General features: G+C 39.8%; 4 protein-coding genes and 1 non-coding gene across 6 annotated transcripts in view; 3 read left to right on the top strand and 2 right to left on the bottom strand.

Annotated features, from left to right (window-relative positions):
- Positions 1-282: 282 nt before the first annotated feature.
- LOC131300537 (glutathione S-transferase DHAR2-like) lies at positions 283-3,646 on the bottom strand. Its single transcript, XM_058326437.1, has 6 exons — positions 3,420-3,646; positions 3,198-3,288; positions 2,934-3,077; positions 1,801-1,918; positions 1,552-1,692; positions 283-692 (listed from the first exon to the last, which is right to left on the bottom strand). The coding sequence occupies exons 1-6, from the start codon at positions 3,475-3,477 to the stop codon at positions 606-608; spliced, it is 639 nt and encodes a 212-aa protein (XP_058182420.1). The 5' UTR covers positions 3,478-3,646; the 3' UTR covers positions 283-605.
- Positions 3,647-8,044: 4,398 nt separating this feature from the next.
- On the top strand, positions 8,045-9,532 carry LOC131300533 (dirigent protein 25-like). The gene has a single exon (XM_058326430.1). The coding sequence runs from the start codon at positions 8,539-8,541 to the stop codon at positions 9,328-9,330; it is 792 nt and encodes a 263-aa protein (XP_058182413.1). The 5' UTR covers positions 8,045-8,538; the 3' UTR covers positions 9,331-9,532.
- Positions 9,533-10,418: 886 nt separating this feature from the next.
- LOC131302150 (small nucleolar RNA snoR100) lies at positions 10,419-10,526 on the top strand. The gene has a single exon (XR_009191624.1). It is a non-coding gene; the product is annotated as a small nucleolar RNA snoR100 (small nucleolar RNA).
- Positions 10,527-11,487: 961 nt separating this feature from the next.
- Positions 11,488-12,896, bottom strand: LOC131300532 (dirigent protein 24-like). Its single transcript, XM_058326429.1, has one exon. It carries the CDS (start codon positions 12,820-12,822, stop codon positions 11,635-11,637), a length of 1,188 nt encoding a protein of 395 aa, XP_058182412.1. The 5' UTR covers positions 12,823-12,896; the 3' UTR covers positions 11,488-11,634.
- Positions 12,897-19,516: 6,620 nt separating this feature from the next.
- LOC131300520 (spliceosome-associated protein 130 A) overlaps positions 19,517-26,677 on the top strand; it is a 99,342-nt gene continuing 92,181 nt past the window's right edge. Inside the window, exons 1-4 of one of the 2 annotated variants that reach the window (XR_009190981.1) lie at positions 19,517-22,719; positions 23,122-23,613; positions 24,501-24,655; positions 25,288-25,483. Coding sequence is in view for 1 of the 2 variants with exons in the window: in XM_058326414.1 (XP_058182397.1) it covers positions 19,711-22,719; positions 23,122-23,613; positions 24,501-24,638 (3,639 nt within the window). In the remaining variant the exon portion in view is untranslated. Of the gene's footprint in view, positions 22,720-23,121; positions 23,614-24,500; positions 24,656-25,287; positions 25,572-26,677 lie in introns of those variants that run through there. The other variant, XM_058326414.1, reaches the window with a different exon arrangement.

The raw sequence follows: 26,677 nt of genomic DNA, 5'->3' as shown, positions 1-26,677 counted from the left end.
AAAATTCTCATTATAGCCGGAACTTTACACCGCCTAAACTGACCCAACGTAGAGTTAATAGCACACAAGTGGGAGTTGAACTGGAGACAGGTTATCATCCACTCATAACATTAAGGCACTCAAATGCATCTCAGATCACGTTGAATTCTTGCTTTTTCTCAGCTAACCAATATCTCAACACTCAAGAATTTATCAGGTAAATAAACTCCAAAACATTTTGCCATAAGGAAACCTTCATAAATCCATCTTAATATTGCAGATGCAAGCGAGCTAAGGCAGGAATTAGATGACAACATTAACATTATATTGCAGATTCGAGCGAGCTAAGGCAAGACTTAGATGACAACATTAACATTAAGGCATTCAATCCACAAAATGGATCATATTCGCCCTTCTAATACAACAATACCTGCACTTACCAAGTCAAGATGAACACCATACCTTAAATACAGCATATAGTTATAATTTTATTAGGCATAGGACCAGGCAGTGACTACTCTGGTTCAAAGCCTTCCCCACATTTCTATCTATGTCTAAACGTACCTCCATACAAGATACACTTAAGCGCGAAAAATACATATCAACTACTACAATTTAGAATAACTTCACGCATTGACCTTTGGCTCCCATCCTGCAATCACATATTCTTTTGCAGCCACGGTCTTCTTAAATGACTCCCGAGAGAAGAGCAACTGCAACATAAGGACACAATAGCGTAACTGGTATTAGACCTTTTTTATTTCCAGAATTTTTTAACCAAACATATATAATAGGCTTCCAAAATTTGTAGAGGTAAATATACAAGTGTGTGTGTGTGTCTGTATATACACACACACACACACAGTATACTCATGCATCCATGAGTGTGTGCCGAGAGAGGGAGAAAAAAAAAGAAAAAGTAAATCAACGGTGGTCTTTTTTCTTTCTTGTTTAATAAGCAACTCACACAAGCAGAGAAGATTTTTCTAATTTATCAATTGGTTTCATCCCAACAATGCAATTAAATGTAGGTAGTTTGAAAAGATTTAACTCACAAACGATTCTCATTTCTCAATAGGTCTTGTCTGTTGGTCGTGTAATGGTGTTTGTTGCTAACGGAGTACATAATCTTGTGCTCTATCCAAAAGCATTGTACTAAAATAAAATTCCTGAGACCACCCGCTCCAACTCTTAGGCTTCGATATTGGAATTCGAAGAGATACACTGCCTATTAAAGATATCCAACTCAATGAGCAGGAAGCACGTCCTACAATCTAGATTTAGAGACAAAAGATTGCCCCACTGCAGTTCACTCATAGTACCATATGAGATAGCAACACTTATGCACAACTACTAGTTTGCATAGGAAACTGCTAAATAATATGGGCTCACTCTAGGCCGTGAACTACACTCACCGAACGTAACTTCAGAAAACAGAAAGCTCCCCATTTTTCCTTACCAAAATATGAGATGCAATTTATATACCAAAAACTCAAATCCCGAAAAAAAGATAGCCAAAGGAAACCTTAAATAACACCAGAGTTCGGGAAGGAAAATAAATTAACTGCATACCTTGATGTAATTATTGACATGAATGAAGCTTTCAGGGATTTTCCAGCTCTTGAAGTGGTCAAGAGTCACCTCAAGGTGGTACAGCTTTGGCGCCAAACTCAAATCAACAGCACAAACATTTTCCCCATTAATGTATGGTCCCTGATCAAATGACATAACTAATTACGATAAACCTCCGCTACAAACAACAGCAAAAGGTGCTAATTTTGATAGAGGACGAGATGATTCTTTTAAAATAGCGAAACGTACATGTTCCTTGAGATGTTCATCCAGGGCCTTCAACTCATCCAGCAAAGCCTGCTCTGTACCATCACTGGGATCCTTGCTCTTTAAGAACTTGATAAAAGCAGGGAAGATTTTGGACGCCCTTTAATCTCGTGCAAATAGGAGAACACAAAATCAGTAAAGACAACTCTAATATTTGTTCAACTGAACAACTAAAACAACTGCTAATCTCCACCTGGAACAATAAGTTCATGGAGGGAGAAAAACTAAATCCCACAAAAACTAGAGCCGCTGACTCATTCATCGAAAGGATCAGACTTTCAGGCTACCATGACAACAAAGCACATACAATGTCCATGAATGGAAAACCAAAACTTTATGAAAGGGTTAACGACGAAAAACAAAACTGATAGGGAAACCCAAATGAATATAGCTCCTTCAATTCATTGTCCTCTTATCTTTTCCTTTGCGTCCATAAATCCTTGGACTAATCCTTGATCCAATCAGAACCCAATGAAATACTTCCAACAGCTAAAAACTAACACAAAAAGTGTTATATGTTAGCGAAGAACCATAACACTGAACTGTTATAGCTGAACAAAATACGAGCGCGGACAGATTGTGTAGTAGTATTCCATAATTGTTGAACAAAATTTAAAAGACCTGAAACAGTCACATAATCCTTCAAAATGAATTGTGCCCCACACTCAATCCTCACGCAGCATTTGTGCTCTCAATCCTCCCTAATCGCAAATTATAGTACTTTGAGATGAAATTTACTGACGCTTTCATGCTTGCGCAAACGCATGCGGATTATGTGACGTTCCAGAACACCTTCTTAAAAAATAAGTACTTATTTCATATTTTTAAACTCAAAAATAATGTAAATAAAAAATATTTTTCTAATTTTTTTTGCACCGTATAAAAGATCTCGATACGATCTATCAAACAAAATCCATATTGCTAGGAAAATTATTTGCATAGACACATTATTTTTGAGCTTGAAATTGCCTTATTAAAAAATAAGTACTTAAAATGAGTTCCGGAACGGGGCCGCACCTAAAACACAACCCAAACTCTTACAAATCCAAAAGAAAAATATCACAAATACACATAAATATGTAGAGACATATATGGAGAGGGAGAGAGAAGCATACACAGAGGCAGCCTCGGGGGCAGGAGTGAGAGAAGGGTCAGGGTATTTTTCTTCAATTATGCCAACAATAACATCAGAGTCAGGAATCCACTTGTCCTCAAATTTGATCACTGGCACTTTCCCTTCTGGGTTCAGTTCCAAAAACCTAAATAATCATCACCACAACAAAAGGCCCATTTGTTTTCTATGTTTATACCAAATTACACCCAAATATGATCTTATAAAACCGGAAAAAAAAACTCAGAATTGTGAGGGGTGGTCTAACCATTGGGGCTTGTCGCTGAGATTGACCAGCCGTACCTTGTACGGGATTTTCTTCTCCTCCAAAGTCAGCAGCACCCTTTGGCAGAAAGGACCTAAAAAACCCAACAAATCAGCACATCAACCACAACCCATTTGCCAAAAAAGAAGTTTTTGATCGTATAAACATCTGCATAAGGATATGTGTGTGCATCTTGAGACAGAGAGAGGGATGAGGAGGGAATACAGTCTCCAGGAACATCAGGAGCACCAGTAGCGGCCTTGACAATGAGCTCCACCGCCATATTTTGGGGTGGTACTTGCAGTTTCTAGAAAAGATTCTTGTTTAGGGAGAGAGAGAGAGAGAGAGAGAGAGAGAGAGAGAGAGAGAGAGAGAGATGAGGAGATTATGGTGAATGTGTGTGCTGCGTGTATGCAAATATATATGCACAGCACAGATATGGGGACATATGTAACGCAACGTATTGATTGGGGGTTTGGTTGCATTTAATTATGGTAGGAATGGATTCCCAGAAAATATGGTTAATTATCCCTTATTTTGTTATTTTTCTTAAATAATATATTGCCGGTAAGGCTGCGAAAGAACCGAGCTGCTCATGGCTTGGCTCGTTAAAGCTCAATTTGGCTCAATTCGCTTAGTACTAAGTTGATCTCAAGCTTGAGTTTTAGGCTGTTTACTAAAGCCAAATTTGCCACTCATAAGGTCGGTGACTCACAAAGCTTGGCTAATTAAATTGTCCCACATTTTTCTTCTTAGATTTTGCTCAAGGACTTCAAAAAAAAAGGTGTATCCTAACCAAGAGGTGCAATCAATTTAATTAAACTTGAATTTGGTGAAGAGTTCAAATCTTGGGGGAAAATCTTCTAGTAAAAGAAATGAGCCATTAATGATCGTTGAAAATGAATACCGGCAACAAATTTGGCTACATTCATGCTAGAATCATACACTCAAACCTCATTTTGGTTATGTTCTTCATAATTTATCGTTTAATTATAACAAAAGGCTCAATTTGGCTCAATTCACTTAGTACTAAGTTGATCTCGAGTTTGAGTTTCAGGTTGTTTACTAAAGCCAAATTTGACACTCATAAGGTCGGCTACTCACAAAAGTTGGCTAATTAAATTGTCCCACATTTTTCTTCTTAGATTTTGTTCAAGGACTTCAAAAAAAAAAAGGTGTATCCTAACCAAGAGGTGCAATCAATTTAATTAAACCTGAATTTGGTCAAAGTTCAAATCTTGGGGGAAAATCTTCTAGTAAAAGAAATGAGCCATTAATGATCGTTGAAAATGAATACTGGCAACAAATTTGGCTACATTCATGCTAGAATCATACACTCAAATCTTATTTTGGTTATGTTCTTCATAATTTATCGTTTAATTATAACAAAAGGCTCAATTTGGCTCAATTCGCTTATTAGTACTAAGTTGATCTCGAGCTTGAGTTTTAGGCTGTTTACTAAAGTCAAATTTGACACTTATAAGGTCGGCGACTCACGAAGGTTGGCTAATTAAATTGTCCCACATTTTTCTTCTTAGATTTTGTTCAAGGACTTCAAAAAAAAAGGAGTATCCTAACCAAGAGGTGCAATCAATTTAATTAAATCTGAATTTGGTCAAGCGTTCAAATTTTGGGGGAAAATCTTCTAGTAAAAGAAATGAGCCATTAATGATCGTTGAAAATGAATACTGGCAACAAATTTGGCTACATTCATGCTAGAATCATACACTCAAACCTCATTTTTGTTATGTTCTTCATAATTTATCGTTTAATTATAACAAAAGCCTACGTCCACTATTCAACATTTACCGCTCTCTTTAAACTAAAAGTATTTTGGACTGTTCATGTTTTGTTTGGATCCTTTTTTTCCCACATTTAAAAAAAAAATCTCAAAATTTTTTTCAAAAAATGTTCCAGCCTTGGCCCCACTTCTCTTGAAAAAACAATGATGCTGACAAGAGCTATAGGTAAAAAAAAACACTAAAGGAAAAGAGGAGAGGATGAACAGAGGGTAGATGTTACAGCTGGCCCCACTTCTCTTAAAAAATGTTACAGCTGTGTTTCTGTGTTCCGTAGACGAGGAAGAAAACCAAGTGTCAAGTCAACGTTGAAAAAGAGGAGAGGATGAACAAAGAAAATTTAGAAATTGGCCCACCACTATGGCCCACCACTTTTAAAAAGTTACTTTTATCCGATCACACTTTTTTAGTTTCAATAATTCTAACACCATATATATTCACACACTTATACTCACAAGAGTGTGTGACCCATACACACTAAGGCTCCGTTCCGAAAACTTTTTTAAAAAATAAGTACTTATTTTACCACTTTTTATTCAAAAAATAAGAAGGGTCATTCCACAAAATTCAAATAAAAAGTTCCTTTCACATTTTCAAACTCAAAAATAATGTAAATGAAAAAAAAAATTCAATTTTTTTTGCACCGTATTAAAGATCTCAATGAGATCTATCAAACAAGATCTACAGTGATAGGAAAATTATTTGCGTAAACACATGATTTTTGAGCTTAAAGTTGCCTTATACAAAAAATAAGGCTGTTGCTATGATAATGGGCGCTGGGGGAGGGAAATCGTACCGGCGGCCGTGCCTCGCCGTCTCTGGCCACCGGACGGCCGATCCTCGCCGTCCAAAAATTCTATAAAAAAAAACCGAGGGGGCCGGCGCGGGAATCAACGGCATCCGAGGTGATATACACGGAAAAGGGGTGCTCGGATCAAGCACCCTACACACCTCGGATGCCGTTGATTCCCGTGCTGGCCCCCTCGGTTTTTTTTTTAATAGAATTTTTAGACAGCTCGGATCGGCCGTCCGGTGGCCAGAGACGACCCGGCACGGCTGCCGGTACGATTTCCCTCCCGGCACCTATTGGTACCTATATAAATTCTTCCAAAATAATTACCACCCTTCTTATTTTTCGGAACAACCCTTCTTATTCAACAAAAAATAAGTTCTTAACTTGTTTCTGGAACACAGCCTAAGTGTATAGTAGTGCGAGCTCCACCCCTATTGTGAGTCTGAGTGTATGATTGGGTGTGTGAATAAGTGTGGTGGAATAAGGACTCTTTTAGTTTTGATTTCAAAAAACTCTTTAGAAAAGCGGATCCGAACACGGCATCGAATTTATAAAAAAAATCTTTCAAGCAAGAGTTTAACTGGAAGAATTTTTTTAAAATTTGAATTATTAATTGTCGAGACGGACAGTACGAGAGTAGCACTGTTCTTAATTAAAATTTGAGAGGATCTGAATGGTCGTCTTTGTCTTCCTTTTTAGTTTATTGATTTGTCTAGGGTGTCAATGTCAACTGGTGAGAGAGACTCGGTTTGTTTGTCTACATTTCATGTGCTTTATATAAGTTCTCTTCTACATTTGAACGGCCCACAAAGGGGTGCTAAGGCATCGTTCCGAGTCTATAATTGTGATCTACAACATTCATTTTGTTCAGTTCATTGAGAAATTTGTCGGTCATCTAACAAAATGAGATGAATTGGGCATCCGATAACAACAACAAATCAATTTTTTTGAAGCTTAATCTTAAAATCATAACCATCAACATTTCTCAAGAAATACGTTTTCATTCATGTTGGTACTGAGAATCTATCAATTTCAAAATTTTTTTTTTTTTGCATGGACAATTAACTAAAGAGGCATATAAGATGAACAGTTAGAATTATTAAGTCGAGTCAGAAACACATACCAAAAAATGGTCCCACCAGGGTTTGTTTTGCCTTCGGTCATAGCAATCCCCTTCTTCCCATGAGCAATGAGGCTCAGACCGCTTCCTCTTTTTCTTGCCTTTTACCATAGTGGGAATATTGAGCTATCTTAGTCATTGCACTAGCTCCACATACTCATGTGTACTGATTGTGTGCAATTATCTAACACTCTTTTACTTGGCATCTTTCATCTAAAATAGATCCTTCACATTGAATACTTACTGCAACAAATATTCAACCACTCTAATGCCCCATTTTTGGGTATAAGTGATCTTGGTTTGGGACTTAGGTGTTTGCTCCATCCTAATGTCTTATGTTCGATTCTCCTTGTCAATAACTATTGGGGTCACCTCTCCTCCACTCGTAAGCGTGTGAACCGGCTGTGTGAGGGATTATAGGAATTTGTCTAAGATGTGCTCAAGCTAGCCCGAGACACCTTGCATTACCGGGAAAAAAACTTATTGCGTTGGGTTACTTGGATATACAAATCTGAACACAGACTAGTCATGAAGGGTGTCTCACCCATCAAATTGGAGTGCAATTAATTTGATCAATCGAACACAATAGTTTTGTTTCTTTCTTTCTCTCAAATGTAAGCAAATAATCTTTTGATGAGACATGACTCATGAGCTAGTGATATGGAGCAATGCTTTCCAAGAAAAAAATGCTAGAGTGGGCTGGTCAGGGACTCAGGGGAGAGAGAGAGCGCGCGTGCGCCTGGCCTGCCCACTCTCTATCTGGCTTCGGGCTTGTCCGACCCGTGCCCTTTGGGCTCTTTCCATAATCGAGCTCAAGTTGGGTCGATCCATTTTCAGACAACTTAGGTCCAGCCCAGCTCAAAGCCCATAGAATTCAGGTTTTCAGGTCCTCAGTAAAAGTACTAGTTTTAGGGTTCTCTTTTACAAAACAAATCTCTTTCCCGACATGTTTTGGAGAAAAAGTTCCCAACCTCGGGTCCGGCTAGTAGGGGGAAGCCTTTGCTGCATTTTCAATGACTTGTGGAGTTGTGGTCATGTGGGGCGGCGTAAGATAAAGGGTTGAAATGGATATACTTCGGCCTGAAAAAAAAAATTACGGCATAAAGAAAAATAATACTCGAAGTGTAATAATGTTGTGTTGGTCGAACTAGTGTGTCCTACCACAACATTGATTAGGCCCTATTTGAGTACTTTCGTTATACGTACCTTGACTGATTATGTTGCTTATATGCATCATCCATCATCGAATAAGTAGATAAACAACACCAGATGGATAACCAAACGAGCCACGACTCTACCTGGGCGAGTGCAATATTGTCACACCGCGATTCAAACATTTTCTGTTGAAAAGGTTTTTGAGCCTGTTATTTGGCATTCTTATCTACTGTCCCTACCAGAATCCTAACCATTCCTCTTTCATCCACTTTTCCTCATTTTAAGTCCAAGTCCAAAAGTGCCTTAACCAAAACACTGACATGCTCTTGCTTGCTACTTTGAAATACTACAAGCACCAACTCCACGCATTCACTTCCTGTTTCAAAGCCTCAAAAAAACTCATTTTCTCCTAAATCCACCACTGAGTACTGACTACACTACACATTTCTCACCCCTTCTCTAACCAGGCTCTTAAACATGGGCAGCCACAAGTTCTTCCATTTCACAACCAAGGCCACAGCCTACCTATTTCTTCTCATTTTCTTTGCTCTATCTTCCATCATCTCATCTCAAATCATCAACGATCAACCACCGGCCCCTGTCGTCCCCCCAGAACCATCCGATCAGATCGGCCCCCACCCTACCTTATCATTCTTCATGCACGACATCCTCGGGGGATCAACCCCGTCGGCTAGAATAGTCACCAATCATCATCTCAACGGTCGAATCCCTTTTGCCAAGCCCATTGGGACACTCTTCCCAGTGAACCATGGGGTGCTGCCCCTGAATAGCATCAATGACAATATTCCATTCCTCAATGGCCTTGGTGGTACCACGTCAACTGTGATCCACAGCGATCGCGATGGTGGATTTGGACTACCGGTCACGAATGGGGCCCAATTCACAGACCAGAAGCTCGTGTTTGGCTCGATGACAGTGATCGACGATGAACTAACCGCAGGGCGTGATCTGGGGTCCGGTTTGGTCGGTAAAGCACAGGGGTTTTACGTGGCTAGCTCAGAGGACGGGAGAAGCCATACGATGGCGTTTACAGTGATGTTGGAGAGTGGTGGGTATGTTGATAGCATCAGCTTGTTCGGGGTTCATCGGACGGCTGTGTCCGAGTCTCAGCTTGGTATCATGGGTGGTACGGGGAAGTATGTTAATGCAATGGGATTTGCTACCGTGAGGAACGTCGCGGCGGCCAACCAGGGGTTGACAGACGGCATCGAGACGTTGCTGGAGTTTATAGTTTATGTTAGTTACTGAATTTTGTAGTTCTCGATATGGATTTATCTCTTCAGTGAAACTCTTTGCGCAAGCAGGGAATTTTCCCTTCCCTTGATATCAAAAGCACGTTTCGAAATTATTATCGAACTGTGTTTGGATTATGAATTTGTTTAAGAATTTCTCAAGGGCAAGGACAACAATATGAAACCTACAAAATGAATCTAGCTGTTTCTTTTTGTACTCCCTCCGTCACAAATTGCTGTACCTATTTTTGATTTTCGTGCATTTTGCTTGCAAGAATAATGTAATAGTGCAATTTTTTCCAACCTCCAAATTTGAAGCTAAGGTTGGAGAGGGATAGTTTCGTGGATTCGAAATTTGGAGATGCCGCATTACCACATAAGCCTTCAAAAACCAATGAAACTTTTTTCATTCTAATGCAATATTCTACGATTCCAAAAATTCGCAAAGGGTTTCTCACTGGTTTCCTTTATATTCGACTTTCCCGAATTTGAACCCAAGGTTGGAGATGCTCTACCCTATCATTTCCGTTCATAAATCTCTCCAACTATCCAAGGGTAGTGCTATTCAAGACTAGCCTTTTGTTACCAAACACTGTACTGGAGAAAACTTTGGAAGCTCCACTAGTCTTCTGTAGATGGGACAAGTGGTCTAGTAGCGGCGGCCGCCACGATAAGAATTTTAGAAAACGCAATTATTATATGTTAAAAAAAAAATTTATTCCCAACTTATATAGTCTTGTCACTTCTAGATTTTTTTTTTCCTTATTTTTATTATATACTAGTCATAAATCATAAATCTTATATTTTTTTTTAAGAAAGTAGACCCAAAAAAGTATTCTAAAACTAATTCAAAGGGTCAAAGTGAAATAATATAAATAATGATATGTAATTAAGGAAAAAAACTCCATATTAATTCTAACCCTAAAATAACTTAATCTACAAAATTAACGGAATTTAATTATAATGCCACTCCCCAAATTTATAATGTCACCCCCAAAAGAGAGTGCGGTTATCAATTTGGGAAATTCATATAGGGATCTGGGGAGTGACATTATAAATTTGGGGAGTGGCATTATCTTTGTGCATACCAATGCTCTGGACTATCAATAAAGGAAGCATGGTAATGTGCACATAAATTGAATTGGGTCTCTAGGCCTGCCTTCTCTAATACCATTTGGCTTTCATTTGGGGGCATGGTTCGGTAGCAAAACACGTATTATGCATCTTTTTATTTTTTAGTATACATTTCGCAACTGCTAGGATAAAATCCTGATTCCGTCCCTATTTCTGTTGGCCAAAGACTATGCATTATTGATAGATTTCTTATTTTCTGAACTAAGCAGTTAAACGTTTGGGAAGAATTTCGTGGTAAATGGACACATGCATGAATGGGGAAGACAGCTTTCTGATTTTGCTTAATTATATCTCTGATGATAACAAACAAACAGAGCCTTAGGAAACAATTCCTGGAAAATCTCCAGGCAACCTTTGCCAAGGACCATGTAATCCTAGTTTTTTTTTCTCGACAATTTTGTACTGACGGATTAGATTGTAAACTTCCTTTAGAAGGAATGATAATAATACTAGTATAATTAGGATATAGCTTGTCAGTAGTCCCTAACAGGGGTGTACTGCACCGTGTAGTTGGCCGATCCTCAGCTCATGCCGGGTTCACTCTCATGATTGGAACCGTTTATGTCATAGAGCCGTCTCAATCAAGCCAAATGTGTTTCCGGCGCCACTTTCGGGAAGCCGTTAGGTTTCATTCGTCGAGAACTTCAGCCACATCAAAAGTCATTTTAATCAGATACTAATTAATATCCTATTAGAGTGATTTATTTTTTTATTAAAATGGATTTGATCGAGTGTAGCCAAATCCATTTTCAAAAACATAAAATGCACTCCCATTAGGTACTAATCTTTACCCGTTTAACTATGACATTGGCATGGCTGAGAACGGTTTCGATTATAAAAGTGAACCTGGCATGGGCCGGAAACCGGCCAACTGCACAGTGCAATCCCTTTGATCATTGCAATAACACTAAAAGAAAGGAAAAAGGAAAAACTTTGCTGTCACTTTTTTTTGTGGATTGGTTTTGATCTGCTTGAGTTGTTCCAGTTGGACCAAAAATTGGGCACAAAATCCAAATTGTAAGGCACCAGGCTAAAGAGGTTTGAAGATCAACCAATGCTCTATTTTCAAACTCATGATTCACTCACACAAACACATAACAAGGTACATGGAAAATAAACATTCACTCAAACAACATTAATCCACAACAGATAATTGACTCCAAATCCCATTAAAAAGAGTGAGACTCTAGGGAGTGAGATAAACACTGAACTGGGTGAGAGTTTCCACACCATCAGTTGTGTGCTGATCCACCTGATTTAGAAGTGTCTCAATGGTGGCATACCCTTTCGCATTCTCGTACTTCCCGGTCCCGCCGATCACCGCTATCTCGGACAAGGGCGACCCGGTCCGGTGGATCCCGAAGAAACTAACGGTATCGTCCACAGCAAGGTCGCCATCGCCCCCGTGGAACAACGCGGTCAGAACGAGCGTGTGGCTAGTCCCATCCAACGAGCTGGCCAAGTAAAAACCCTGCGCTTTTCCCACCACACCGGATCCCAGCTCGTGCCCCTCGGTCAGCTCGTTGTCGACCACGGTTATGGACCCGAACATGAGTTGTTGGAGGGTTAGGCCCGTCGGGAGCTGGCCCGCGGAGACAAATGGCAGGTTGTTGCCGCCAGTGGCCACGTTGTTGTTGCCGTTGTTTTGGATGGTGGTGGAGCCCGGCGAGCCGTTAAGGCCCACGAGGAACGGGGCGTTGTTGTTGTTGATGACGCCGCTGACACTGTTGAGGGGGACCCCTCCGTTGATAGGGAAGACTTGGGAGTTGGGTTTGGAGAAAGGGAGGTTGTTGACATCAGAGTTGGCCACGATACCGGTGACTACCCTGCCGGAGGGGTGAGTCCCACCCAAGATGTCATGCATGAAGAAGGACAAGGGAGCGTTTTGGGGGGCTGTGGTGCCGCTAACCGGGACAGTGGCCCCAGTTGTTGGTGTGGTGGTTGGAGTCGTTGCTGCTACTGGCGCTGCGTCAGGTGGTGTCACAGTATTGGCCACTCCTGCATCGGGTGTTGTCGTGGTAACAGGGGCAACCGGTGGTGTCACAGTACTGGCCGCTCCCGCATCGGGTGTTGTCGTGGCAACAGGGGCGACCACTGGGACAGGTCCACTCGGGAGAGTAGTGGCAGGCCCGGTCACTGGTGTCACGCCACTAACAGGTGTGCTACCGGTTGTAGTAGCCGGGACCTGGCCACTTGGTAACGTGGTGGTCGGGTCCGTCACGGGCGCCACGTCAGGGACATCGTCTGACGCGTCACCCGGGTCTACTTCATCGAGTATCCGAGCCGAGCTAGCACATCCGAGGCTGAGGGCAAGCAACAAGAGATAGAAGGTGAACTTCATTGTTTTGGAGGAGACACCAACTGACTGGGACATTTTGGAACTTGGAGAGGAGAATAGGTCTGGCTTGAGAAGGTGTGCTTATGTTGTAGGACAGAGGGAGCCTAAATGGGTATTTATAGTTTTGAATAGAGACCCTAATAAGGAGTGGAGCTGGTTCCAATTTATGCCCTTGTAAAGAAAGTGGATGGAACTGATGAGATGGAGTAGGTTTTACCCTTATTTTGATGGGCATGTTTATGTATTAAAGGTTCATGTGGTTCTGTTAAGTTGGATTTGTTGGAAAAAAAATCTCCCAATTGCATCAGCTCCAAGATACTTTTGGCTTGACAGTAGTCCTGTCAATGAACAAGCTAGTGCATGGTGATGATGACAGAAAGCCGTGAATAAGCTCCGCGACTATCGGGTTGAAAACAATCTATTAACGTTTTTGTTTTCAACTCGGATCGTCCAAAACACTTTTGGACGGCCGAGATTGAGCGCCGTAAAACTTATTCCTGGCTCCTCCGTGAATAAGTTTTCCTCGGTGATGACACATTGTTAGCTTTCTTGTGTTAGCTTGCTAGACTAGTGTGAAAAATTCCGAATGGAAAATCACTCGGAATGATTGGTTTTAATATTATGTGAGAATTTTGACGCTGCTCGATACATACAGTGAGTTTGTAGGAATTGGTTATTCCTTCAGATAAATAAATAGACACGACCGAATATTTAGAATCGGCCGAACTCGTATAACTCAAATGAGCACAAGTAGCAGACGAATTGGATAGAACTCCGGGAGAGATTCTGAAGAAACTTGAAGAGGTTCGAAATAAGATCATTTGAGAAGGATTAAATCAAAGGTAAGTCAAGTATTACACGCATATATATGTCAATGTTAGGTGTCTGTGTTTTATATACGTGTTTAATCAAATTACATATATCAAGATTATTACGCCTTTCTGCTGTAAAATAAAAAATTTCCGTTGCAGCACAATAGGCCAAAGAGCATGTTTGTAAATCTGTATACATAAAGGCCAAACAAAAAGATCAGCTCTAAGCCCTGCAAGCTTTGAGCAGCCATAGCTCATAGCCTCATATAATCAATGTTTTCGTTTTTTACTAAAACAGATTGTACTCACTCCATCAGATTGCTTTGTCAACAGGATAGATTGCTTTGTCGACTATATGTACATTTTGGAAAATCAGCAAGAGAGTCCTTCAACATTCCTCTTTGCCCTCTCTTTTCTAGTAAGTTATTTTAGGATTTCAACAAATCCCAAAAGCGTGAAGGGAGAATTCGGAAAAAGTAAAGATAAAGTGGATGATGTCTCCTTAAAAAGTTAGAATGCCAAGGGACTGGACAGAGTGAGTATCAATTACTTTCATTGTTTAGTTGATGATCTGCCGCGCGGTGTAGAAACCAATGAACATTTCTTTCCTGTACCAATGCAAGTATTTTTCTCTTAATAATGGTATTGTCGTGGCAACAGGGTGTCACAGTATCGGCCACTCCTGTGTTGGGTATTGTCGTGGCAATCAGGGGCGATCACTGAAACAGGTCCATTCGAGAGAGTAGTAGCTGGCCCAGTTACTGGTGTCACGCCTGTAACAGGTGTGCCCCGGTTGTAGTGCCCGGGACTTGGCCACTTGGTAATGTGGCGGTCGGGTCCGTCACGGGTGCCACATCGTTGGACGCATCGCCTAGGACTACTTCATCGAGTATCCAAGCTGAGCTAGCACATTGATGCGCACAAAATATTGACACTGAAGAGGCCCCAATATCATCTGTTGTTGGCTCTTAAATGTGCATAATCTACTATTATTATCTTTCTAATCACGCGCTTTGAATTATTGATTTTGCAGGAAAATGCGATCATAACTTTACTTCAGCCGTTCAATTCAATCAATGTGGAGTTGTTGCGGAAGCTAAGCTTGTGGCTCGTTACATATTGTTCGTGACTAATCAAGTTGATCCAAGTGATGAGTCATTTGAAAGGAAAATCAAGCCCAGTAGCAGAGTTTGAGTAGGATTAGAAAACAAATCAATTAGGCAATCTCTTAGGAGATTCTACTGACCAAGTGAATAATACAAATAGACATTGTAGGGCTCAAAAGTGGGAAAAAAACTTCAATGGGGTTATTAGTCGTCACATGGGTATGTTAATGCCCATGAGGCTAAATATTTTAGACTTGAGGATGAAACCTCATGTGTAGTATTGTAGTAATTATTTGCAGACGTCTTATTATTTTCTGAATGCTTGGTTTAATCGAATAATTGGTATTGCCTCGTTTAAATTAAGTTAGTAATTTTGGATAGATTCAATCATGTTTTTTCCAGGATTTGGGATTGCTAGCTAATTATATAGTTATGTTATGCAGGTTTTGATTTCAAGCATTGGATATCTTTTGTGAGCATTGGATATCTTTTGTGAATTGTTTTCGAATGGATATATGATTTTTTTGTCTTGAACACTAAGGCGAGAAAGAGCGTATATAAGTTGGTTTCTTTGAACAGTCTTAACGAGAATATTTTCCACAGTAATAGAGTTTAGCCATCAATTTACTATGAAGAAGAGTAGAAAAATAAATAGTAAGAGTTCGTTAGTAATTATTATGAATGCATGGGTGTGGATTCCGAAGTTCTAGTTATCTTCCTCAATCGGTAATCTTCACTATTTTTTCGTGATAGTTTAATTCTTTGTTATTTATTTTTACCATTCAATTTATATGTAAAGAACAAAAATCACAATTTTTGTTAACTAGGTTAGGGTTTAATCAGTTTAAGTTTATTTAGTGTTTCTATAAAATAAAATAAAATTACTAGTCCTTGTAGGTTTGACCTCGCTCTCACTAAACTATATTGTAATGTGATTTGTGTGTTTGCTAGTCCATTAAATTTTCACAACACACATCTGAGGTTGAGGGCAAGCAACAAGAGATAGAGGGTGAACTTTTTGTTTTGGACTAGATACCAACTGACTTGGGCATTTTGGACCTTGGAGAGGAGAATAGGTCAGGTTTGAGAAGGTGCTTATGTTGTAGGACAGAGGGAGCCTAAATGGGTATTTGTAGTTTTGAGTAGAAGAGTGGAGCTGGTTCCAATTTATGCCCATAGAAATTAAGTAAATGGAGCTGATGAGATGGGGTTGGTATTACCCTTGTTTTAATTGGCATGATTATTATTTAAAAAATTGTTGGGAAGTCCACTATAGCATATTTGTAACCCACTAAATTCACTTCTAAATTTCATAACTCTTCTAGTCCACTAATTAGGTTTTGGTGAGGCCTTAAGTCCAATTCAATTAAAAAAGGAATTAGTTCAGGACCAAAATACCCTTATCTTTTAAAACTGTTAATCTGATATATCTCACTCCTCTAAAATCTCCCATATCCCACTCCTATAAAAGAAACAGAGTCCAAACGAGAGAGAGAGAGATAGAGAGGATTACCCTTTCCATTCAAATCCCATATTTTTAGCCCATTATCCGTTCTACGTTTGAAATCCCAGCAGTTACGTTGGAATAAAGCGACAGAAGATTCTCCTTTTCTGATTCACTGTATATAACGTAATTGTACATATATAACGTTATATACTCGTTTATCAATTCTCATTTAACGTGCGATACTTACATTTTACGTTATATACTCATTCATCGGCTCGCATTTAACGTTATATGAGTTTTTGAAATCTTTTTTTATTATAATACAAGAACATATAACATTCCACGTTTACATCTGAACGTACATATATTAACATAAAATGGTATATGTTCTATAATTTTTTTGGAGTTTCGCTGCACAAAAACTCCCATATAACATTATATTTTTACTTTATTGAATTGGTCCGCGCAGCGACCTCAATGACTTGCTTCGAGTAACAATATATGTTCTTTTTTTGTTGGGAGGTACACAAGTCAGCAGCTTTCATATAATGTTATATGTTCTATTTTTTTGGAGTTTCACAGCATAGAAACTCACATATAACGTTATATATTTTACTTTATTGAATTGGTCCGCGCAACGGCTTCATTGACTAACTTCTGATAACTGTATATAAATAATCTTATATATGTTTACAATGCAAAAACAAACAAAGAACTTTATATGTGTATTATTTTGCCACATAAATAAATACACACAAAAAAAATGTAATAAGTGTGACAAAAAATAAACATATAGCCTTATAACATTATACATGAGATTCTGTCTTTTCTAACTCTAAAAAAAATGGGAAAAAAAAGAAGAGGAGATCTTGTAACTTCTTTCCCTTTGTCGCCGTCGCCTTCTTCACGGTCGATTTCACATGTAACTTAATACTCTTCACCCCTTGAACAACTGCACAAATAATAAGTCAGTAAGGCCGCTGCGCGGACCAATTCAATAAAATAGAACATATAATGATCAGAGTTTGATATAATCTTATCTACTCACAATCAAAACCCTAACTTATATATTATTAACTGTTCAATTGTGCTTTGCTAATGAGTTCCTATATATACCTTGAACTGGACTCAGTTACCAACATTGATATAACCATATATAACCCTATATATTTGTTGAACAAAACATCATATATAATGTCTCACGAGATAGTAGATCGTATATAACGTTATATAAATTAGAAACTATATATACATATATGCAAAAGCGACAGAACATCATATATAATGTCTCACGAGACAGTATATTGTATATAACGTTATATAAATCAGAAACTATATATACATATATGCAAAAGCAACAGAACATCATATAAAATGTCTTACGAGACAGTAGATCATATATAATGTTATATAAATCAGAAACTATATATACATATATGCAAAAGCGACGAAGGGCGACGATCGACGACGAAGGAAGACGGCGAGGAGGAGTGCGATGTCAGCGACGAAGGGCGATCGACGACGAAGGAAGTCTGGGACGTGGGTTGATCTCTGTTTTTCGTCCGTTGATCTCGTTGTTGGAGTGACGACGGCAATCGAGTGCTTGACGCCGGCGACGGAGACGACGCCGGTATTTGAGTGCTTGAGGACGGCGACGACGATCGAGTGCTTCTCGCCGATCGAGGACGACGAAGAAGGGCTGACGCCGAAGAAGCCCGACGAGGACCAAGATTGCCAACTACCAAGAATGCGACGACAAAGAAGTTCGTCTGTGGTTTCTAATGGGAAATCGTCTGGGTTTTGTTCTTCTGGAAAAGGGGGGAGGGGGGATGGGTTTTATATTGGAGGAATCCGAGAAAAAAAGGGGAATGGAGGAAAAAACGGGATAAAAGATTTTTTGAAAGCAGAGGTATATTAGACTAACCAGGGTTATTATATATTTACTAATAGGTTAGTGGACTTAAGGGGTTATAGAATTTAGAAATGGACTTAGTGGGTTTGGAAAGTGGTATAGTGGACCTGGAAAAAATTCTCCCATTATTATTTATGCCAAGGGTTTCATGTGGTTCTGTAAGTTTGATTGGTTGGAAAAAATTTCTCCCAATTGCATCAGCTCATGGTGATGATACATCATACATTGTTAGTTTTCTTGTGTTAGCTTGCTAGACCAGTGTGAAAAATCACTCGGAATGATTGTTCTCAATATTATGTGAGAATTTTGACACTGCTCGATTCATACAATGAGTTTAAGTAAGAATTGATCATTCCTTCTGATAAATGAAGTAGAAGTGACCCAATATTTAACATTAAAATCAGCCGAACTATTATAACTCCAATGAGCATAAGTAACTCGTGTTTTAATTCATTTTGATCTTTTCACACGATCCGAACACATTTATTAGTGATAAAAAAAAATATGCCACATACAACAACCCTGAAATAATATATATCCAAATAAGGCACAACTCAAACTTCCAAGCTAACTCAGTGATTGGCTCTTGTTCCAAATATACTATAGAGCTTGTTTGGGATTCTGTTTTTCCCATTTTGTTCTGATTTTTAGCTTTTAGGTGTTTGGCCATCTCATCGCAGAATGAATTCTCTTAGAATGTATGTTCGATTGTTGAGTTTAGAGAACAAAAGCCAGAAGTAGGGGGAGAGGAACTTTTTACTTCTCATTTTTCATTTTTTTCCATTTTGGTCAGTAAAAAGACTTACACAATGCATTATGTATATATTTTTCAAATACTATTTTTGTTGCAAAATGTATTTTTGCACATATCTTCAAACACTCTACTAGATTTATAATACATTCTGGCTATAATTCAAAAAGGCAAAAGTTTTAAAAGCAAAATGCAAAAAGTAGAAAAAATGAGACTCCAAACACCCCTTTAAATTAGTGTTCAATTTCATTTTTCTTTCACCTCATATTCTTTAGTATATATATTGGTATTTTGTAATAAAAGAAAAAAAAAGACACTTCTAGTCCTGGACGTCAATTTCAAGATTATGTAAATTGTTGGCAAAAGAGATTTTTTTTCTTTTGAGTTGGCAAAAAAATACTATTAGATATCTAATTTCAAAATTTGTATGATATTTCCCGTAACAAAATGTTTGTCAGGTCCGTAAAATCAGGACTTAAAAATAATAAATCTCTTTAAAAAAAATTCAAACCTTTTGCCTAAATTAAAAGAACTTATTGATGTCAAGTATATTATTAGAAGAAATTTGAATATTTTTTAAGAAGTTTACAGTATTTTTTTTACATTTAACGGATCGGACAATTATTTTGGGACGGAGGCGGGGAAGAAAAAATTGGCGGTTGCTGTGACCTACTCATAAAATGTCCATATCCAGACTCTGTCTCGTCTTCTTTTCACCTCTCTCGCTCGTAGCGAGGCTTTTTCCAGATCTACAGTCTGTCACTCACATCTCGTTCTAGGGTTTTAAGGGTTTTAACTTCACACTCTCACTCTCTTCCAGCTTTCTAGGGTTTCCCCTTCAATTCTCTCTCTCGAACCCTAGACCTTACTTTCCATTTGTAGGGATTTTTTTCACCATGTACCTCTACAACCTCACCCTCCACCAAGCCACCGGCATAATCTGCGCCATCAACGGCAACTTCTCCGGCGGCAAGACCCAGGAGATCGTCGTCGCCCGAGGCAAAGTCCTCGACCTCCTCCGTCCAGACGACAACGGTAAGATCCAAACCCTACTCTCCGTCGATATCTTCGGCGCCATACGTTCCATCTCTCAGTTTCGCCTAACCGGCGCCCAAAAAGACTACATCGTGGTCGGGTCCGACTCGGGTCGGATCGTGATCCTCGAATACAACAAGGAGAAAAACGTGTTCGATAAAATCCACCAGGAAACCTTCGGGAAATCCGGCTGTCGCCGGATTGTCCCAGGACAGTACATAGCGGTCGACCCCAAGGGCCGGGCCGTTATGATTGGGGCCTGTGAGAAGCAGAAACTAGTTTACGTCTTGAATAGGGATACGGCGGCTAGGTTAACGATTTCGTCCCCGTTAGAGGCGCATAAGTCGCACACGATTACGTATAATATATGTGGGGTGGATTGCGGGTTCGATAACCCTGTGTTTGCGGCGATTGAGTTGGATTACTCAGAGGCGGATCAGGATTCGACTGGGCTGGCGGCTGCCGAGGCCCAGAAGGTGCTTACTTTTTACGAGCTTGATTTGGGGTTGAATCATGTTTCTAGGAAATGGTCTGAGCAGGTTGATAATGGTGCTAATATGCTTGTTAATGTTCCGGGTGGTGGTGATGGACCTAGTGGTGTGCTTGTGTGTGCTGAGAATTTTGTTATATATAAGAACCAGGGTCACCCGGATGTGCGTGCTGTCATTCCTAGGAGAGGGGATTTACCGGCTGAACGTGGGGTCCTTGTTGTTTCTGCTGCTATGCACAAGCAAAAGTCTATGTTCTTCTTTCTTTTGCAAACGGAGTATGGGGATATTTTCAAGGTTACTTTGGATCATGACAACGACCGTGTGAAGGAGTTGAAGATTAAGTATTTCGACACGATACCCGTGACATCTTCCTTATGCGTATTGAAATCCGGGTTTCTTTTTGCTGCTTCGGAGTTTGGGAATCATGCTTTGTATCAGTTTCAGGCTATAGGGGATGAGCCTGATGTAGAGTCTTCATCAGCTACTTTAATGGAAACAGAAGACGGTTACCAGCCTGTGTTTTTCCAGCCTAGAAAACTGAAGAACCTTGTTAGGATCGATCAAGTTGAAAGCTTGATGCCAATAATGGACATGAAAGTTGCAAACCTTTTTGACGAAGAAACCCCTCAACTATTCTCCCTCTGCGGGAGGGGTCCCCGTTCATCTCTAAGGATTTTAAGGCCTGGTTTGGCCATAAGTGAAATGGCAGTGTCCCAGCTTCCTGGTGTTCCAAGTGCTGTCTGGACAGTGAAGAAAAACGTAAACGACGAGTTTGATGCTTACATTGTCGTTTCCTTTGCAAATGCAACTCTTGTCCTTTCAATTGGTGAGACAGTCGAGGAAGTTAGCGATAGTGGGTTCCTTGATACGACCCCGTCGCTCTCTGTTTCTTTGATAGGTGATGATTCTTTAATGCAAGTTCATCCTAGTGGTATTAGGCATATAAGGGAAGATGGGCGTGTGAACGAGTGGAGAACTCCTGGAAAGAGGACAATTGTTAAGGTTGGCTCTAACAGACTTCAAGTGGTTATTGCGCTGAGTGGAGGGGAGCTGATATATTTTGAGGTGGATATGACTGGTCAGTTGATGGAGGTTGAAAAACATGAAATGTCTGGGGATGTTGCTTGTTTGGACATTGCTCCTGTTCCAGAAGGGCGACAAAGGTCCCGTTTCCTAGCTGTTGGATCGTATGACAACTGCATCCGTATCTTATCTCTGGATCCTGATGATTGTATGCAAGTCTTAAGTCTACAAAGTGTCTCCTCGCCTCCTGAATCTCTTCTCTTTCTTGAAGTTCAGGCTTCTGTTGGTGGGGAAGATGGTGCAGATCACCCTGCTAGCCTTTTCCTCAATGCTGGTTTGCAGAACGGGGTTTTGTTCAGAACAGTGGTGGATATGGTGACAGGTCAGCTTTCGGATGCCCGTTCGCGATTCTTAGGACTCAGAGCCCCAAAGTTATTTTCTGTGGTTGTGAGAGGGCGGCGTGCTATGCTTTGCTTGTCAAGCAGACCATGGCTTGGTTACATACACCAGGGTCACTTCCTTCTAACACCCCTTTCTTATGAGGCTCTTGAATATGCAGCTTCTTTCTCATCTGATCAGTGTGCGGAAGGCGTTGTCTCTGTTGCTGGGGATGCATTGAGGGTTTTTACTATTGAGCGATTGGGGGAAACGTTCAATGAAACCGCGATACCTTTAAGGTACACCCCAAGGAAGTTTGTGCTTCAACCAAAGAGAAAACTTTTGGTAATTATTGAGAGTGATCAAGGGGCATTTACGGCAGAAGAGCGGGAAGCTAGTAAAAAGGAGTGCTTTGAGGATGCTGGAATGGGGGAAAATGGCAAGGTGGAAAACATGGAGAATGGTGGCGATGATGAGGATAAGGAGGATCCCTTCTCTGATGAGCAGTATGGTTACCCTAAGGCAGAGTCAGAGAAGTGGGTTTCTTGTATAAGGGTTCTTGACCCAAGGTCGGCAAACACTACCTGTTTGCTGGAGCTCCAGGATAATGAGGCTGCTTTCAGCATTTGCATGGTGAATTTCCATGATAAGGAGTATGGAACCCTTTTAGCCGTGGGTACGGCAAAGGGGTTGCAATTTTGGCCCAAAAGATCTATCACGGCCGGTTATATTCACATCTATAGGTTTGTGGAAGAGGGGAGATCCCTTGAGCTTTTGCACAAGACACAAGTCGATGGTGTTCCTCTTGCCTTGTGCCAGTTCCAGGGAAGATTACTTGCTGGAATAGGATCTGTGCTCAGATTGTATGATTTGGGGAAAAGGAGGTTGCTTAGAAAGTGTGAGAATAAGATGTTCCCCAACACAATCAACTCTATTCATACCTATCGTGATCGTATTTATGTAGGTGACATTCAGGAGGTATGTTCTGTGTTGCTTATTTAGCTTTTTGGCTGTAAAATATGCGTTTTAACCATAATGCTGTGGATCAACTATCAATTAAGTTTTTCTGCCATATATTTTCTTCATTAGTTCTTATCGACTATCAAATTGCTCTATTCTTCACTGTCTTTTTGTTTGTTCAGCTATTCATGACTATCTTGTTTGCATATATTTATTCAGTTGTAAGTTTGGTGGTTTTAACTTCTAACTTTGATTTGGGCCAAAATTCATTTTGATATTTTGGTAAGTTAACTCTTATCCATAAAAGTATCCAACCTGTAGTTTTACTTGCAAGCCTACACAAAGTAGTTTTTTTTGGGCCTCATTGATTTCTGCAGTCTGCACTGACTATTCATGCTTCGGTTTCTTTTCTCTGTGCAGTCATTCCACTATTGCAAATATAGACGTGATGAAAATCAGTTATATATATTTGCCGATGATTCTGTTCCAAGATGGCTTACTGCATCATACCATATAGATTTTGACACCATGGCTGGTGCGGACAAGTTTGGGAATATCTATTTTGTGCGTTTGCCTCAGGATGTCTCAGATGAGATTGAAGAAGATCCAACTGGCGGGAAGATAAAGTGGGAGCAGGGGAAGCTGAATGGAGCTCCTAACAAGGTAGAGGAAATAGTGCAGTTTCATGTTGGTGACGTGGTCACATGCTTGCAAAAGGCTTCTCTAATTCCAAGTGGTGGAGAGTGCCTCCTTTATGGGACTGTGATGGGAAGTTTGGGTGCATTACTTGCTTTCACTTCTCGAGACGAAGTTGACTTCTTTTCTCACTTGGAGATGCATATGAGGCAGGAACACCCGCCTTTGTGTGGAAGAGATCATATGGCCTATCGATCTGCCTATTTTCCCGTTAAGGTATATCTGTTGCATCCTACATGCCTTTTTCTGCCTAATATTTCACTACTTTTAAGGTGTAAGCGTTACATCAGTCCCATTCACTGGAATGTAAGATGTTACATGTGATCCATCAGTCCCTTGTTATGATGCTCTTGAACATTCAACTATTCCTTTGGGATAGCTTCATATATGCGACCATTAAATATTTTCCTTCTTTTTGGGGTTTGAATCCCTTGATTATTGTAGCCATAGAGGCTATGATTATACACAGATGGTAGATAGAGGGTTTCTCGGGGTTGGTGTCTAGAGTGTTTCTCACCTTTTTGAAGGGAAATTTATTTCTTCAAATGTGACTGGTGTCGAAAGTCGAAATAGAATTTACCTACTCGCTTCCTCTCGAAACAGACTTTATTTCTCAACTTGTTTAGAGAAATATATTTTAGAAAGTTATTGTCTTTGTTTCTATGATAATAAAGAGTGAATTGTTGTGGAAATTAAGGTGAAATGATTGCAATTGACTGATTGTCCACCCGTGAGGTGTGTTAGCCCAACTTGGGACAAAAAAAAACTGAGCTATTGACTGTTGTCTTGACCATTGGCTGTACTCCGATGTCATATTTTCATTTAGCACCCATTTTAGTTCCTATCCAGTAACTTTTCCTGATTCATTTTTGACTTGTTCCATCATGCGTACAATGAAGGTTTGTTTGGAAAAATGTTTTGACACTTGAAGTCATGCATGGACTCTAGTTGTCATGGTAACATGTGCATCCTAAATATTTTTGGGAAAAGCAGAATATGAAGAAAGGTTGAATACTTCTGTGTCCTTATAGTTCTTTTTGTTGAGGGGTAATGGTTCTTGTGAATGCTGGAAGTAACGGTGAAATGATGGGATAATCTTGTAGGATGTGATTGATGGAGATTTGTGTGAGCAGTTTCCAACATTGCCTATGGATTTGCAACGGAAAATAGCAGACGAATTGGATAGAACTCCGGGAGAGATTCTGAAGAAACTTGAAGAGGTTCGAAATAAGATCATTTGAGAAGGATTAAGTCAAAGGTAAGTCAAGTCTTACACGCATACATATGTCGTTAGGTGTCTGTATTATAAACGTGTTTAATCAAACTAGATATATCATGATTATTATGCCTTTCTGCTGTAAAATAAAGATTTTTCCGTTACTAAACAGCACAATAGTGAATAGGCCAAAGAGCATATTTGTAAATTTATAAACATAAAGGCCAAACAAAAAGATCAACTCTAAGCCCCGCAATTGAGCAGCACTCTTGCCATAGCAAATATAAACTATGCTTTTGTTTTTTACTAAAACAGAATATAGTTACTCCATCAGATTGCTTTGTCGACTGTATGTATATTTTGGAAAATCAACAAGAGAATCCTGCAACATTCCTCTCTTGCCCTTTCTTTTCTAGTAAGTTATGTTGGATTTCAATTATTAATCACAAAAGCATAAGGGAAGAATTCGGAAAGTAAAGATAAAGTGCAAGTAATGTCTCCTTAAAAAGTTGGAATGCCAATGAAGGAGTGGACGGAGGGAGTAGCAATTACTTTCATTGCTTGGTTGATGATCTGCCGCGCGGCAATGAACATTTCTTTCCTGTACCAATGCAAGTCTTTTTTTACAGTATGTTGAGGAATCTTTAGTAATTCGAGTATGGGTATGTGTATAGGTACATTTCCCGGTATATGTGAATTGCGGGATCCGCTTGCAGTTAAGAGTTGTGAGGTGATGCATCACTGAGGTTGCTCATGGCAAGAATGTCCCATCTGCTTTAACAAGACTTGGATGGGGCTGCATTTGAAGAGACCGAAACCTGTACTTGCATCGCCTAGAATTATTTTCTCATTTCTTTCGGATCTTTTGTTGTTGTACCCTTGGTAGTTACGGATTTTTCAGTGTACGAATGTGATTTTGATGCTCTTTAGTCTTTATAGAGTAGTTGCTTCATATTCTCTTGCTTGATGTATATCAGAGTTCATATGAACCATAAACCAAACCAAGCCTTATGTCCCAATCACTTGGGGTCGGCTACATAAATCATTTTCCTCTATTGGCTAATCATATGAACCATGACAGGCCATTTTCATGTATGCCTGATTCCAAGAGTAATATGCATGCATCTTTTATTTCTGGAGAAATATTGCATCATCCTGGGAAATCCTTCTATGTGACGATGAGCCTGCGATATGGGCTTATCAAAATGCTTCTCAATTCAGATAGCGATGAGAGCTTTGATCGATCAGCTGCCATTCACGATGTAATTCAAGTTCTGGTCTATAGGTTCTGCATCATCCTGTCATTATATATTGTAATCTAACCTAACTTATGTTGTCTCTGTTCGGAAGGATTTGCGATATCTTGAACTGTTTGCTGATGGGCTATTATTGAAGCCAGCGTTGCATCTAGAATTTCCCCATACTTTTCTTGCATGTTCTGTGACTTTCTCCAGTTGAGATTTTGATACTCCGGAGGGCTCATGGGAAAATATGTACCAAGAGGGAGAATTTAGAAGTCCTCTTATAGTACTTCTTCAATCTTGAATCGGGCATCACTAGTAGGAATGACATAATGCTAATCCATACGGCCAAGAAAGCATCGTTTTTTAATCTTATTATAACTTGGTCGTTAGTAGGGCTGTAAACGAACCGAATCGAGCCGAACCCTGTTAAGTTCGGCTCGGGTTCGTTAAGGTATGAGTTCGGCTCGGGTTCGGCTCGAGTTCGATTCGAGCCTGAACAACTTGGCTTGAGTTCGGCTCGTTAAAATTTTTCAAGGCTCGGGTTCGGCTCGGTTGGGTTCGTTAAGATACTAGTCTAGCTCGAGTTCGGCTCGGATTCGGCTCGGGTTCGATTCGAACTTGAACATCTTGGCTCGAGTTTGGCTCGTTAAACTCAAATGAATCAAGCCGAGCCGAATCTAAGCTCGAATTGAGCTCGTCAAGACTCAGGTTTGATTCGACTCAGCTCATTAAACTCAAGCGAACTCAAACTCTTTCATTGATCGTATAGAATTTGGGAGAAAAATAAGTATTGAATTATATATACAACCTTAAAAATTTT

The sequence above is a fragment of the Rhododendron vialii genome, chromosome 9a (assembly GCF_030253575.1).
Source record: "Rhododendron vialii isolate Sample 1 chromosome 9a, ASM3025357v1".
NCBI lineage: Eukaryota > Viridiplantae > Streptophyta > Magnoliopsida > Ericales > Ericaceae > Rhododendron > Rhododendron vialii.
Note: the sequence above shows the minus strand (reverse complement) of the source record. Positions and strands in the feature narration are given on the sequence as shown.